Source organism: Mauremys mutica, chromosome 6 (assembly GCF_020497125.1).
Source record: "Mauremys mutica isolate MM-2020 ecotype Southern chromosome 6, ASM2049712v1, whole genome shotgun sequence".
In the NCBI taxonomy this organism is placed as follows: Eukaryota; Metazoa; Chordata; order Testudines; family Geoemydidae; genus Mauremys; species Mauremys mutica.
Window position 1 is genome coordinate 48816715 of NC_059077.1, and position 17047 is coordinate 48833761.

The following is a 17047-nucleotide window of genomic DNA, read 5'->3' on the forward strand; positions in this document are numbered from 1 at the left end:
GATGGTATCTTCACATTTATCAGAAAGTAATATAGTTTTGTGCAGCATATGATTATGTGAAACATAAATTAAAAATTCACCCAGCTACAGCCTGCATTAATTTGTAATGATACTAAGGAAATATGTCTTTTGTCTAAAAGTTGCATGCAACTACTGAAGTTGAGTCTTAGAACTGAGTTTCTAAACATGCAAAAAGCCAGTTAGATGTACAACTGGCCATCTGCCCATGCAGAAATCCAAAGTTGAATGCCTAACTTTTAAAAATCAAGGCTTAAAGGTATATTCATTTAATATAAATTCTATTTTTTTTACCTCATCCTTCCATTCCCCATACCTTTCTGTTGTTTATTACACTCACTAGTCTCTCTTTTCTCAGTTTAGGCCCTGATCCTGAAAACACTTAATCACATGCATTGCTTTGCTCACCTGAGTTGTCCCATTGGAGCTTTGGAGCCCCACTGGATTACTTAGAATTGCACTTGTGATTAAGTAGTTGCAGGATTGTGATTTTTAAGTTTGTAAATTCCTGTAGGGGGGCTTTTCTATTTGTCTTCACAGCCCTAAACCACACTGGGGCCTCTAGGTGCTGATGCAGGATAATTAATAACAACAATTCAATTTATTTCCTGACTCTAAAGGGTCACATTCTGCCCTCATGAATGTGCAGGAAATGCCTGTCGAATTCAGTGAGAAAAGCATACATATATTAGTACAGAATTTCATTTTACACATTTTTAGCCTAGAAATGACACAGTTTTGTAGTAGTTTCAGCTCTTAATTCAATTGCACTCTTTGTAAACTAATGTACCAGCATTGTTAAATGCACACAATTATCTGTTGCTAATTAATTGAATAGAACATCTTTATAATAGACTAATACATTAAATGACTTTGTAATTTCATTAAACATAATTTGCTCTTCCTATTTAAAATGCTAAATGGGTATCTCATTTACAACACTCACAGTAAAGATACAACATTACCAAGGGGATGAAAGGATGTGATTTTTTAAAGGGGGATTTTTTCCTAAATATTAAGATCTATTTTCCAAGAAAACAAAGCACTGAATACTTCTATTGGTCATATAAAATATCAGAAAGGACAGCCCTGGTTCAAATAGATTTTCAATTACTGTAGTACTGTCTTTGAGCTGTTCAATTACTTTCACAACTTTTAGAAAGGAGACATAACCTTTTGAAAAACCTTTCTATGGGTATTTTAATTTTATTCTTCAAGTATTGCTTTTTCCCCCTCCCCCCTTTCCCCATCTCAGCCTGTGGCCATAGCAACTCTAACTGGTACCTACAAAGGTCAGAGCTAATTGTTGCCTTACAAAAGGTTTGTAGCGAGGGCAGCTATTTCTCAAGCATAAAATACAAGCTCTGTTTCCATCCAATATTGTTTCTGCCATGAGCTATTATTCCTAAAAGTTTCAACCTGATAAATTATGTTCAATATTCATAGTTTCAGATAAACTATTTTAACTTTCAGGTTAGTTGTGAATTGACATAGCCAAGGGAAGCAGAGCCTGATATTTTGGACCAGGTCTTGGGTACACTGGCATAAATGAGGAGTAATGAAGTCAATGGAGTTACACACTGATGTAAAATCAGTGCGTTTTCTAATTTTAATAAAATGAGCTGTTTATCTAAGAACTATAGAGAATCTCTTATCGGTGCAACTAACTGGCTACGAATCAAAATTACATGAATAAGGAAAAGGAATGGCATTTAATTATTAAAGTAAAAAATGTTGCTAGCATCCCTGCAATGAAGTAGGTCAGGTGGTGTGAGGGGAATTCTGATGGAAATTCAGGTCGCACATACAGAGAAGCTTTGTTTGTGTGGGAGACCAGTGTCAAGGCTGAGGTGATGGAACCCTCCAACCTAAAGGCAGAAGGCAGAGCAGCTGCTCAGTTGGGCCATAGCCACTAATGAACCTACAGGGTGTAGCAATAAAGCTTTGCACTTTTCATCTGTAGATCTCAAAGCACTTCACAAAGGATGCTGGGGAAGCATTATTGCTCCCATTTTACAGATGTGGGAACTGAGAGACAGAGAAGTTAAGTGACCTACTCAAGATAATATAGTGAGTCAATGGCTAGAAGAGAACTCCCATGCCAGTGTCCATCCACACTTCCTGGTAGTGGTGCTCATATTGTTCAGACCCACTGGCCACACTCGAGTTCATCTCTGCTATGCATAGGGAGCTGCAGACTGTCCTTGAGCAGCCACTCTGTTTTATGATTTCATTGATGCTGTGCCAGAGGATTTTACCATATACGGAAGAATATTCTTGTGGTCAAGGCTCTGCACTAGCCATCAGGATCTGGGTTCTATTTCTAGCTCTGCTATTGACTTGCTTTGAAGCCTCAAGCAAATCACATAATCTCTCTGTCCCTCAGTTCGCCATCTGTAAAGAGGAGATAGCAATATTTCTCAGCAGTGTTTGAAGCACTCAGATGTTCTGGAAATAAGTGCCATAGAAAAGCCTATATATAAATATGTAGACATCCCCTGCACCTCAACAGCGAGAGAGCACAATACAGTTTATTTTCACTTCTCATTTGTAACTAACCTCTGTGATGACCTTAACATTAAAATGGTGGATTTGGAGTACTTCTGATTTTCCACACAGCATGTCTTTTCAGAATCATATAGGAAGCCATCAGATAGAAGAGTACCTTGCTGAAATAGTAGCTACTGTCTCCATCCATGCCATAATCTGGCCACCAAATGTATTTCCATGATGGTTTGCATGAGGAGGCAGGACAAGTTCAATGCTCTGCACATGGGTTAGATCAGTTGAAATAGTATCTTCCTCTGTATCACTTACATTATCTGAAACATGGTAACAATACATTAATGGGATAGTTAAGTGAGTAGAGTTATTAGCTGTCCCAAGAGGGGAATATACCCTTTCCCCATCACTGTGGGGATCTATCGGCTTTTGGTACAATTTAAAAAAATGTCTGTAGGGAGAAAGAAACCCACACCAGGAAGTGCCTGAAGCCAAAAGGCTGCTTCTTCTTTCAATAATAGCAACAGCCTGACGCTCTGCCAAGGTGCAAGGGCACCATAGCCTCTTGTCTGCCAAGGAAGCAGAATGGAGAGAAACAGAACACCCTGGTGGCAGATCAAATTCTGTTTGGAGGGATGAGAAGACATCCTTCATACAAAACCTATGTTAAAAGCACACGTTCAGGGAATCAGACAGCTATGCAGCTCTCCTAATTGAAAATGTAGGCAACCTATGTATGCCAGTAAATTTTCAGTATTACTCTTGCTTGCTCTATTTAATCTGCAATGTGTTTTATAAGTAAGTAAAGTTTATTATATACTTTTGCTATAAATGTCTTGCAGTACTAAAAATCGCTATACATGTAGATTTAAGGTTGTAGAAAATTATTGTATCGTGTTATACTGTATTACTTGCGAAATAGTGTGTGTTCATTAAATACTGTATTTTAGTGAATAGCCATGCACTGGGGGTAGAGTTAGGGTTGTGTGCACAACATTAACTTTCCCAATTCATCTTTCAAGTGTTTAACCATACAACCTTAGCATTCTCTTAGTGAAACTATTTCAATGGACTTACACGTGTATTTTCACCATAGGTATGTAAACATACTCATAAATATTCATATTATACAAGGTCCAATTAAGAATCTAGGGATAAACTGAACTCTTGTGTAACTCAGTGAAGGTACATCAGGGATGAATTTGGCCCCCAGCATCTTGTGTGTTATGACTTAAAGGTCGCAGTCTTTTAAGTCTCAAGTCAGCAAGGTACTCAAGCATATGCATAACTTTAAGGATGTGAGTTGTCTTACTGAAGTCACTGCTTAAAGTTACATGTGTGCTAAGTACCTTGCTGAATCAGGGCCTTGACTGTGAGGTGATCTGAATTTAAAAGAAAAGTCTTTGTATTTTCAGTTACATCTTGATATAATAGTTTCAAGTATCAGATGTGTCAGTCATTTCAAGCAAGCACCAACACCTGCACCACAGGATTTCATGAGACACGAATTATGTCTTTGGCTTCTGCCCTAGTAAACTGTGGTTTACAATCATCAAATAGCCATTTGGATGTCTGATTACCTTGCACTTTGGACCTACTTAAGGAGTTGTATAACTTGCATTCACAAGACAAACTTCATTTTCTTGCTTGATGTATTTTGTATATATTTGAAAGCTAACAATCTCCACATATACTAATCTCTTTTTTGATCCTATTTTACTTTCTATATGTCACTGTTGATGTTGAACTGGTGTGTGCAATTGTAGAAAATATCTAGACAATTTCCCTAATGCAGCTAGGCCGTGGAGACTGAATGTTACCACTTTCTGATTGCTCTTTGGGGGTCTTAGTTTTCTACCAGAAAGGTATCACCATGACAATATGAAGTGTCCATCCTGAGTCTTCACAACCCAATTAAATTGTGAAGGCAGGTATTAAATTTATAATAGATGGTGTTTTTCTCTGTAGATAATTTATTTGTGACTGAAGTTCATAAACAGAGATGTGTACTTCATACTGTAAATACTAGAAAGTTTCTTTAACATTTGTGAATAATTTCAGGTTTTTGAAAGGGAATACAGCGACTTCGATTCATGTAATTTCAGGACAGAGATAAGTCTGGGAAATAAAGGCAAATCTAGATGAAGAAAGAAACCAGTTAGGCTTCAGTTTTTCCTTTTGGTCACATGAGCGCTCTGCATTTTTCCTGCCAGGATTTAGATTATCACTCTGAAGAATTTTTCTTCTGTTTCTTGAGAGCAATCTCCTCACATGCACATAGTTCCTATTGATTTCTTGGAAAGCTATAGGCATCAAGCCAAATGGATTTCTCCTCCTATGTGTATCTTAATTGGTGCTATTGGACTTTATTTCTCCACTGCAAAATTCAGCTTGAAGTATGAATGAATTCTATAAAACCCTTAAAAAAAAACCAACCCTAAACCTGTAAAGTAAGAGTACATCTACACAAGGGGTTTAAACCAAAGTGCTTTTATGAGCCTCAGGTAACTCGCTGTATTCAAGTCATCCCAACAGTGTGCACACAGAATGCCTGTTCTGTTTTCAATCTGCATCGTGAACACATGGAGGCAGCTTTCTGCGAACTGAGGGCATAGCATTCTCTGGGGATAGCCCATGGTCCGTTGCTTTGCTGCTGAGCATTGTACGTCCTGGGATTGTTCCCATTGTGAATTGTGGGAAGCCATATTGGTTCACATTTTTTTAAATCCCATATTTTTGCTATCTCTGCGCCATTGTCTCGCACTGTTTATAGTTGCTGTCAGCCAGCATAGACACACCAATGCTGTGAGCCGCTGTGGTGGCAGGCATGAATATGCACAGGATGCTTGGGCTGTATTACGGCACTCAGAGCCAGATGAATTCTACATTGGACTTAGAATAATAGAATCATAGACTATCAGGTTTGGGAGGGACCTCAGGAAGTCATCTAGTCCAACCCCCTGCTCAAAGCAGGACCAATCCCCAACTAAATCATCCCAGTCAGGGCTTTGTCAAGCCTGACCTTAAAAACCTCTAAGGAAGGAGATTCCACCACCTCCCCAGGTAACCCATTCCAGTGCTTCACCACCCTCCTAGTGAAAAAGTTTTTCCTAATATCCAACCTAAACTTCCCCCTGTGCAACTTGAGACCATTACTCCTTGTTCTGTCATCTGGTACCACTGGGAACAGTCTAGATCCATCCTCTTTGGAACCCCTTTCGGGTAGTTGAAAGCAACTATCAAATCCCCCATCATTCTTCTCTTCTGCAGACTAAACAATCCCAGTTCCCTCAGCCTCTCCTCATAAGTCATATGCTCCAGCCCCCTAATAATTTTTGTTGCCCTCCGCTGGCCTCTTTCCAATTTTTCCAAATCCTTCTGGTAGTGTGGGGCCAAAAACTGGACACAGTACTCCAGATGAGGCCTCACCAATGTCAAATAGAGGGGAATGATCACGTCCCTCGATCTGCTGGCAATACACCTACTTATACAGCCCAAAATGCCGTTAGCCTTCTTGGCAACAAGGGCACACTGTCGACTCATATCCAGTTTCTCATCCACTGTAACCCATAGGTCCTTTTCTGCAAAACTGCTGCCTAGCCATTCGGCCCCTAGGCTGTAGCAGTGCATGGAATTCTTCCGTCGTAAGTGCAGGACTCTGCACTTGTCCTTGTTGAACCTCATCAGGTTTTTTTTGGCCCAATCCTCTAATTTGTCTAGGTCCCTCTGTATCCTATCCCTACCGTCCAGCATATCTACCACTCCTCCCAGTTTAGTGTCATCTGCAAACTTGCTGAGCCTGCAGTCCACACCATCCTCCAGATCAGTAATGAAGATATTGAACAAAACCGGCCCCAGGACCGACCCTTGGGACACTCTGCTTGATACCGGCTGCCAGCCTGACATGGAGCCATTGATCACTACCCGTTGAGCCCGATGATCTAGCCAGCTTTCTATCCACCTGTCTCACCACCAAGCAGATGATGTGGGAGCAATAGAATATTCTACGGCAGCAGCAGGATAATCTACAGTGGTGGCAGCAGGATGAGGCAGAAGAATAGGACGATGCGAAGCTGTTGAAACAAGAGGACCAGTTTCTGGATCACCAACAAGCATTCAGTGCTATTTGGGACCCAGGAAACCAGTCTAGATTGATGGGACAAGATCATTCGGCAGAGCTGAGATGACCAGCACTAGCAAGAGAACTTCAGGATGGGGAGGGCCCAGGACATTACTGATGGCTTTGCACACCTGGCATTCCCAAGCTATTTGGGGCAACTGATGGGACCCATGTGCCTATCATTTGCCTCCCCCACCAGGGCGCAGAATTCATAACAGAAAGGGGTATTGGAGCACCATACAGAATGGTGGTCCAGTGTGCCTTTGGCCTTTGAAAGGCAGATGGTGCTGTTTATGGAATAGGTTGGAAGCAACAGGTTAAAAATGTTCCAACCATAATATCTGCATGTTGTGTTCTGCACAATATTGCTGAGCGCAAGGGGAAAGCCTTAATGTTGGGTGAGAGAAGCTCAGAGGTTTGAACAGCCAGCAAGGTGTCCCACAGAAAACATAAATCCGAGAGGAATGTTGCCAGTGATGCCTACTGTTTGTATTCTGAGTCAGAGGCCTGCACATATCGGGGGGTGGAGTGGATTGGGATGCAGCCACACTTTCCCTGGCCACTGCAACACCGTCCTTGGCCACTGCCACGATCTTCTGGAAGAGGTGCATTTCTTTCTCCTTCTGGGTCCTCATGTACAGCCTCTACCTCATAGCCAGCCTGGTTTTCCCCTGTGATTCTGCCATTCTGACATCCTGTCCCAGGTCTTCCTTTTTCTCTCCTTCAGGTTGGCCAGCGTGTCAGCAGTACACAGAGGCCCTGTCCTTGATGTTCTGGCAGTTGCAGGTGCTGTGATTGTGGGAGTAGGGGGAAAAACACTTGTTTATTGTTTGTGTCACAGACAAGTCACGACAGCTTTTTTCAGTAGGTATATGTGACTTTATCTCCCGCTGAGACTCTTCCCATTTTGGAGGGAACCTCAGAGATGGTAAGTGGTGTGAATGTATGGAAGGTAAGATGGCTGCTTACATGCTGCTTGCCAGAAGCTGGGAATGAGCGACAGGGCATGGATGATTACCTGTTCTGTTCATTCCCTCTGGGGCACTTGGCACTGGCCACTGTCGGAAGACAGGATACTGGGCTAGACAGACCTTTCGTCTGACCCAGTAGGGCCATTCTTACATTCTTATGAAGGTGCTGAATGCATTTGGATTTCAGTCTACTGTGTCTGCTTTCATGCTGTTAGGGATGGGATGAGTGGTTTGTTCCAGGTTTGTTTTTGCAGTTTTGTTTGTGCGCTGGATGCACCTCTATGGGAGTAGAGGTTTAAAGGGAGGTTCATGGAGGGGGGGATCTGGATAGTAATTCCTTCTGTACGACCATTAGGCTGTACTGACTCTTGATAATGTTACACTGAGGCAGGTGACTAGGAGGCAGAGATTGGTCTTATACAAAAAGGCAGAGGGCAGATCAGAGAAACACTTTGTGAAGTTATTCACCAGGATGGTCCCCCCAGAAGTGCTGCAGGAATGAAGGGACTTGAAAATTATATGGGGGGGGATGTATGAAACAAAATCGAGCTATTTCTCAGTGTTAAGTTCAGCTATGTCTCCCCTGCAGACATGGAGAAAGTCTAGAGAAAAACAGAGAGAATCCTGCAATGACTGTCAACTAGAATTCATGTTACAGAGCATTTGTACCTCAGTGAAGAATAGTATTTTTTGTGCCTTCACCAGGCATGCAGTGTGCGTTTATACCTCATGAAAACTACAAAAACTAACCAAATTTCTTTTCCTGTAAGCCCTGTCTCAATAAACTGTTGAATTTCGCACAAATGAATGCTTTCAGTGTTTGAATCTGCTGCTGGAAGGGAGCAGAGAGGCACAGGGTACATTCTGTGATTGCACCATGCTGGTGGATGCCATTGTGAAACAGAACAGAGAGACTGGGAGGAAGGCAGGGGCTCTTAGCTCACATCAGCCAACAATAATAATAAATAATACATTGTAAAGATAGCTGCTTACATGCTGTAGTTCCCTCCAGGGAATCTGACTCTTCAGTCCCGGCCCGGTTTCTGGATGGGACTTGGGCTCAGTCAATGGAAGGGTCCATTATAGCAAGGCAGGACTGGGGCTCACTTTCCAGCTGTTCATCATCAGGCTCCTGAGGCACAAAAAGATCCTGGCTCTCAGGGGGCATCCTCCTGCTCAGCCTCCAGTGGGTCAAGCCAGTCATCCTTGGTTGGGGGGAGGAGCGTGGGCAGCATCTTGGACGGGTTGTACTATAACTGTATAGAATCATGTCCAGTTCATCAAAAAATGGTCAGGTCACATGTCTTCTAACAGATTGTCTCCTCTTATCCCTCATTCCAATGCACCTTTTTCTGAGCTGCTTGTTCTTTATCCAGCACTGGTCGGCGTCCCAGTCATGACCCCTTTAGGACATCTGCTTTGCAATGTCCACACAAAGGTCCTAACTCCTGTGGCATGCCACAGGAGCTTCCTGTGCTGACACTTCTCCCCAGGTGGCTGTGAGATCTAGGATCTCAGCACAGCTCCAAGCAGCTGGGTGAGGCATGTTGTGGGGCTTCTGCAATGCTACGTGGTTGTATTGCCAAAATAACGATATACTGGGATCGATGAGCAAAGTGGAAAAATTTGGATCTGTGCCAGCTTTTAACGGGGGGAAGGGTCATCCTGGAAACTTGTGGACAATAGGGAAGTGAGGTCACATAAATAAAAGGACAGGTCAGTAACAGTTGACCTGCAAAGCACTCTGGGAGAGCCACTGAAAGCATAAAAGTGGTGCACAGCGATTGCATGCACATGAACAAAAGATCTAACTAATTCAATTTGAAGTATGGCTAGTCCACTTTGCAAGAGTTCCCAATAAACGCGGAGTTAATTCACAGTAATGGTTTGCATCGTCTGTATGCAAGGTTTCCAAACCAGATTAACTCAATTTGATCCAGTTTTAAAACCCCCACGTAGGCAAACCCTAAGTGAAAAGTAAATGTGAAACAAGGATCAACTCACATTTTGGCCCTGATCCTACAACCTTACACCTGGAATCCCTGCAGGATAGAAGGACAGAGAGAACCACCATAGAGATTTGCTGTCCTCCAAAACCCTCACAAACCTGGCCCTTGCTAGCCCCTGGAGTCTTATCCTCAAAGGTTTTTATATGGTTTTGTCCCTAGTCTGAATTGGTTGCTTTTTGGTCCCCTCTATTTGCTCATAATTACTGATTGTGTCTGCTTTACTAACCACAGTGACCATCTTCCATATTACTCTCTTGCATTAGGGTCTCAAAGACATGTTCATGGTCCAGTCGTATTCTTCTTCTCTCAATAGCCAGACTATGTTCCAGATGATCTTGTGGAGACTGCAGCTTGACTGGTTTTAAGTTAACCTACACAAATGAAAAGAAGCTCTCATGTGATTGTACAATCATATCTAAGTGTGCTCTGAACGGCACTTTGAGCCAATGCCATTTAAAAAGTACGCTGGCATCAGCATCCTCTAGAACTCTTTATTGTAATTTCTGCAGTACAGCAAGTCATATTACTACAAATAAGGAAAGACTTAAAGTTCAAGGGATTATGCAATATCTAGGTTTTCACTTTTAGTCCTGAGCCATTTGCCAAAATTCAACAACAAGGTGTTTTTGTTTTGAGAAACTAAAAATACAAGAAACTCACCAAACCCTATTTTATTTTAAATGCTTCACAGAAAACACAACTGGAAATGCATTTTCAAATTAGTCTGAGGAGTTAATATTGTGTGTTGTGTCCCAAGCGTGCATTTGCACCCCTGCCACTACTTGTGCTCGGATATGAATGCCATAGCAACACACTTTTACAGGCTGTTTTCCCAACACTCGTCTTCTGCATGTGAAGCCCTTCTGCCCCAAGTGTATTTCCCCTTTCACACACCAAGCATGTGCAAATTCCATTTATGCCTGGCCCTATGGGTAGAATTGGTCAGTTTAGTGGCACAAACTGTTTGAAAATCTAACCCATTGGCTTTTGAACAATGTTATCTAAACAGGGGACAGACAAAAACAGCTGAGTTGCAAGGAACAGCTGCTCTCTGTATCCAGACCTATTCTCTGGTCCCTTCCACCTAGGCCCAGAAGCTTCAACAAGAACAGAGCCAACACCCTGCTGCTTCATGTGGGTGACAGTGGTTCCACTGTACCTCCACCCCAAATCCTCTTGTTGACTTAGAGGCTTAGACTTAGAGACTTTGTCAGGGAACCTGTTGTGTTTCTAGACACCAGCCACTACATATGGCCAAAACCGCCTCTCCCCTGGACCTACTGTCAGCAGGGCATGGGGCTACACCAGTTTTCCCCACTTCATGTTCTCTCTCTCAGCCTTGCCCTCTCCCTTTCTAAACAACTCTGCCACCTTTCCCTGGAGGGATGTTAGTATCACCAATCCCTGCTAACACTTCTCTGCCTTTGATTCTTTTCTCAAACCAGCTCCTTTCCTCCACTTCCATCCCTGTTCAGAATCTTGCCAATTTTTTCTTAAAACAAAATTGCCCTTCCTCCCAGCAGAGTTAGGTAGTCATAGGGTTACCATATGTCTGGGGTTTCCCAGACATTGCCTCTTTTTTGATCCTCCGCCTTCTGTCGGGGTGGATTTTTCAAATAAGAGGCAATGTCCAGGTTTTTTGTGGGGCAGATGTTGCAACTCAGAAAGAGAGCCCCAATTGGTCCCTTCCCTGTATCGACATCTGACTAGTCCCTCGCAGCTGCCAGATCCCATGCTCCCAGCCCTGGGGAGGGGGAGGGGGAAAGTCCCTCAGGGAGGTGCTGACTGATGGCTGTCACTGTGTCCTGGGTCTGAGCCAGACCCAGCAGTGACACTGACCCCTACCTCAAGAATGAGAACACAGGAACCCCCTCCAGCACCTCCAGGTTCCTGCTCCAGCACCCCCCCCCCAGATTTGACACTGCCCCCTATCTCAAGAATGAGAACATAGGTACCCCCTCCAGCACCCCAAATACCACTCCCAGTACACATACACACACTTCTTCCAGCACCCCCTCTCCCAGGTTCCCGCTCCGGCACCCCCTCTCCCAGGTTCCCGCTCCAGCACCCCCCAGATACCACTCCCAATACACATACACACCTCTTCCAGCACCCCCCAGGTACTCCCTCCAGCATCTCTCAAATACCCTCCAATACACACACACACACACCCTTCCAGCACTCCCCAACTGTAGTCCCTCCCAGCTCCCCCCCACAGCAGTGTCCTCTTTTTGGGAAACTTAAACATGGTAACCTTAGGTAGTCATTCTTCCCTCTTCCCAAACTTGTCTACAAAGCAAAAACAAAGTCTAAAGAATAAGTGGGCTTTAAAAAAGGTCTAAAAAGTTATAGTTGTTTGCTCCAAATGCTGAAATTCTGATGGATTTTGAACTGAGGTGTCAAATTCTCCTGCTTGAATGGCTGCCCATTGAAGCTGATCTTAGTTAATCATCACTAGTTTCATCCTGAAATGACCCGTTTGGAATGTTGAGCTAAAGATGCATGAGCTAAGGGGTTGGGCACAGGATCAAGCCAATAATAAATAATAATACAGAGCATTTATATAGTACTTTAATGTTCAAACATTAACTAATTAATTTAGCCTCTAATCTTTCTCAGGCAGGTTTCATTTTATGTTTGGAAATATCTGTTTTACCAACTCTGTCAGTAAAGTTGGGATAAAGATGCCAATTCTAGTAAGGAAGAACTTGCAAAAGTTAAAAAGTAAGGACCTATAAAGTGGCAGAAAAATAGCCCGTCATGAGGCCACAGAGAAAGTCTTTAAAATCTTCTTATAGTCTGGACTTCACATTATTTTTCTGCCCTCAGGTGAAATGAGTGGATAATATCATTTGTTTTTTTGTCAGTTTCACAATAATCAAACAAGAGACATTTCACAAAAATCTCTTTCTATGCCAGGATTTTTCTGAATTAAATGAGATACCTTTTCATCACCAACTGGTCTTATTACATATGTAGAGAAAGCCACACTAATAAGTTTCTGAACACTAGTCAAGATATCCTGTACTGTGACCTTGACACCAACCTAAAAAGAAAAAGAAAGTTACCACATTGTTAATTTCTAGATAAGACATCAAGTCACAACACTTGCAGAATTAAATGTTGTCTTGAGCTTATATCTTAAAGGAGCGGAATGCACAGACTTTTCACTATGGCCCTAGTATCACCAATACACTTCATGAATATTTAAAACCATGGCAACATATCTGTAAATGGAGGCTTAGCAGCTCCTCTAAAAATAGTACAGACAATTACATTTGGCTCTATGAACTATTACTTCCATTTACTTATGTGCCATTTCAGTACCCTGCTTGAATCTTTAGAAGCAGTAGGACTTGCATCAGCAAAAGTCTGTACAAGTCTATAAAACACAATGTGAAGCAAATGACTAGTGAAATACTTTACCAGTTCATCTGAAACAGACATGACATGCATCAAGTCTTTGGTCTTTAGGATTTTTAGAACACTTTGGAATACATTCTCCCATTGATGCATTCACATCACTCCCATTAAAGCTAATGGAAATAGCGTAGGGGCACAGAGAGGAGAAAAGACTACTTGAGGTTCAGTTCTGATTTCAGGTAAGTGACTGAGCAATGCATTGCCATGTCTTTTACAGCACAAGCAATAAGTGGCATTGACACATCTGAGATAAGGATCTTTGTATCATGTATTTGAAAAAACATTAAGAAATCCACCTATTCTGTGAGCCTTTCTAGCCATGGACCCTGATCCAAAGCCTATTGAGGTCAATGGGCCTTGGAGTGGGCCAATATTGACTATCTACCCCACTTTGTATTTTGCTTTGTATTACGCTTGCTAATGCCTTTAGAACTTAACCTCTTCAGGGGACCTTATGTTAGTCTGGCATAGCTCTCTCATAGGACAGCAATGTGCTATACAAATATAAAAATCATTTAGGTGCAGTTGTTTCATATGAGGATGATGCACATTATTTAAGAGTCTTCATTAAGCCCCTTCTGAAATTAACAATAGTAAAGTTGCAGTGGTAGAATCTTGTGCCAGTATCTTTCTCCTCCTGCCAATCTGTGCAGCAATTTGTTAAAGAAATAATTATAAAAATGAGAAATTAATATCACTTACTTCCATGCTAGTAGTGAATGCTCGGTTTACCTTTGCTTTGATGATGATAATTTGTCCAACTCTGTTAAGACAAGTGTCATCTCATTAAGTTGCACAATTATTACATGAACTGCACTGTGATCCAAAACCCACTGAAGTCAACAGGGGCCCTTCCATTGATTCCAATGGGCTTTGAGTCAGGCTGTATAAACATTTGTCATTTCAGCGATCCATCTGTGTAACATAAGGGAATACCACCAATGGTAAGCAATATTACATGCCAATGCACTTTTTACTGATAATGCACAAGGCCAGTAAATTATGTGCAACAACAACAAGTATTTAATTTTTGAAGTTCTTCTCAAATCAAACTTTACTGGGAACTTCAATAAATAAGCTGATGAACCAAACTGGAGATATTCAGAAAACTGTATAGAGTTAATAAAAGAGTACCTTTATATTAGAAATATACGTATATGCACCGTTATGCGGTTATGCTATTATACACCAATCTCAAGTCCAGTGAGAAACTTTAGACTGGATTCCATTTTTAAGTACGCAGGCACATATGCTTATGAAGTTTGTTAAATCAGTGAGTGTACATATATGCACAATTGCACAAGTGGGTACTGGTATCATTTCTCAAGCTATGCATAGGCTGATAGGGCAGAATTCACTTTCTTCCGCACAAACAAACCCAAAGCAGGCTCTGTTCTGTGATGCCCTGGGAATGCACTCTCCAAACTGTGGACAGGGCCAGGGCTGCAGCATACCTCCTTTGTGGGTGATATTTCAACAGAGAACCTTAAATAGCAAATACTGTCTCTTCACTTTGTTAGATCCTCGGTGGATGTAAACTGGCACAGTCCCATTGACTTCAATGGTGCTATGCTGATTTACATCATCTGAGGATCTAGCCCAAAGTATGCTATGGTGCATAAACAGGCTACAGTGGGCCAGATCCTCAGCTTTAGTAAATCAACCGAATTCCATTGAAGTCAATGGAGCTAGATGCATTTACACTATAGAAGGATCTGGCCCAGTGTATTTATTAATTAAAGTTGGAAGAAATGGTAAAGGGAGCAAATTTATTTAGGTTAAACTAAGGCTCTTCTTAAATTAATGATCTCACTTCCAGTCTTTTGGAAAAAATCATTCTGATGGAAAATTCTCAGCCAGCTCTAGAAACAATGAAGATGGTGGCCATCTTTGCTGGGGACAGCATCACTTTCATCTGCAAAGGCCTAAGGAAAACAATAGCCATCTTGCTAAGAGCTGCCTGTTGCTTTATTGCTCCTGACAGTGATGGGAGATGGCAGCCATTTTGGATAAGAGCAAAACTTCACATGACTGAAGAGGAAATCAGAAATTCATGAGTACCCTTACAACAACTAAATATTGTGAGTGTTAAGAACATTGTTGAATAATTTGGTCTGTTACTAATAATACAGATAAGGAGACTTTTTAAAAATATGATTTTTATCTTGACATTGTGCTTTAAAGTCTGAAAAGCTTTTGCTTAAGAGACCATAAAAGGATGCTTCATCCAGGAAATTGACAAGAAATTCTATTTCTAAATGATAACTCCATTTTTCCCTTCAGTGAAACTTGTCACTATTATAAACATAATATCAAACTATTTTGCTGATTTCGTAATATTTATATTCTAATTTGAAGATCTTTTGGGACATCAGAAACGGCCAAATTCTTCACTGGCAAAAAAAATAAGGAAATTGTGTCTGTGTGGAAGGCAAATATAAGCCCTTGAGTAGGTGCTAGTCCTGCTCTCCATACTACTTCTCAGCAGCTGACTGAAGTATGGCTCTACAATCACTCTGAGTCCTGCAACTAGGCAGAACTAATTTATGTGGATCAAAATAGCCACTGGGTACTAGAATTTGGGAACCAGGATGGGCGCAAAGCAGTTTTTCCCAGAACCACCCCCAATCTCATTCATGTCACACCTTCCTCTCCTACTTAGACGCCCTGGCACAACCCTCGAGAAACCAAAGGACTGGTCAGGTATGTGTGTCCCAGGCAGAAATTTACATAAACTGAATTTGGGTGTTGTGCACAAAACTCCTCTGCTCCTCCTACTGTACAGCACAGGCCAGTGCAGGCTTGCCTCCTGATTGCTTCTGATTTTCTGGTTCTCTCTCATTCAGCTAAAATGAAGAGGTTCAAGTTGGTCGCCCTTCCCTTTCCCAATATGGCGGAGAGACTAGTGTTCAGTCATTTTAGAGGCCAATTTCTGAAATGATATCACAGGCTAATTCCATGACATTTTTAGAAGCAGTGAAATCATCCTCACTATTTTAATTTTTTTTAATATCCTTTGCAGGTAGATTCCTTTAATTTCCTATCCGGACATTGGAGGTCACAGCATTTCTAGCAATCTGATTTGTGGGGTGTCTATCAGGTAGACTTTGCAATATGAAAGGTTGTTGGAAAGGTGGGGAAAGAAGAAATTAATTGCCTTCTCCTTTGCTCCCACTCTCAGAATGAGTTATATGATATACGATGGTCCCAACTCTCAGAATGGGATATATGATATATGAGTTACAAAGCTTGCCTCAGACACAGGGCCTCTGAAACAATGGGTCTCCAAGAAGCTGCCTCTCCTTCGGATGGACCTGGGCATTTGAATGGATATTCAAAAACACTGATCATAGAACATTGCATTTTCATTGACTGGAACATTTTGAAATGTACCAGACTGAGAGGTTTTGGTGGCGATACATGGTCAATAAAAGAATTTAAATCAGATTATTTTAAATCAGACAGTGCTCATGCTATTACCATGAACTCACACAGTGTAAAAAGATAAGGAGCAGGAATTCATTCTTTCTCTTGGCATAAAACTAACTTTCCCAGTATACAGTTTAAGTTGCAGAAGTAGTCACAGAATATATACCTCTTCCCAAAAGATTTGGTAGGCTAATGTAAGTGGATGAAACATTAAAGCAGGAAACACTATACCACTATAATCAAGGTTAAAGGGGATAGTTATTAATTATATGAGAAGTTTAATTCAATCTTCTTAATTATACATGCTCAGCACATCACATGGTAAGCACTACTCCACTCAGGATGTTAAAGGTGATCTATGGCTGAAACACAGTTAAAATATTTAGGGTCTAATTCTGCTCTCAGTTACAAGAGTGAAAATTCCATTGAAGTCCATGAGGGTGGCATCTCTGTATCTGAGAGAAAAATGTGACGCTTTGTTCGTTAGCAGAACCTTTTGATCACAACTTTCCAGAGAAGTGCTTTTCATTAGAAAGCAAAATGGAAAAGACTGTAGTTGGGAAGAGGACTCTTGA

At 41.6% G+C, this 17047-nt stretch overlaps 1 protein-coding gene across 1 annotated transcript in view; it reads right to left on the reverse strand.

Annotated features, from left to right (window-relative positions):
- ACOT12 (acyl-CoA thioesterase 12) overlaps positions 1-17047 on the reverse strand; it is a 42248-nt gene that overhangs the window by 18735 nt on the left and 6466 nt on the right. The window contains exons 3-6 of the mRNA XM_045022400.1: positions 13746-13806; positions 12565-12666; positions 9847-9991; positions 2684-2840 (exon numbers count right to left, since the gene is read on the reverse strand). Of these exons, the coding sequence (XP_044878335.1) occupies positions 2684-2840; positions 9847-9991; positions 12565-12666; positions 13746-13806 (465 nt within the window). The remainder of the gene's footprint in view (positions 1-2683; positions 2841-9846; positions 9992-12564; positions 12667-13745; positions 13807-17047) is intronic.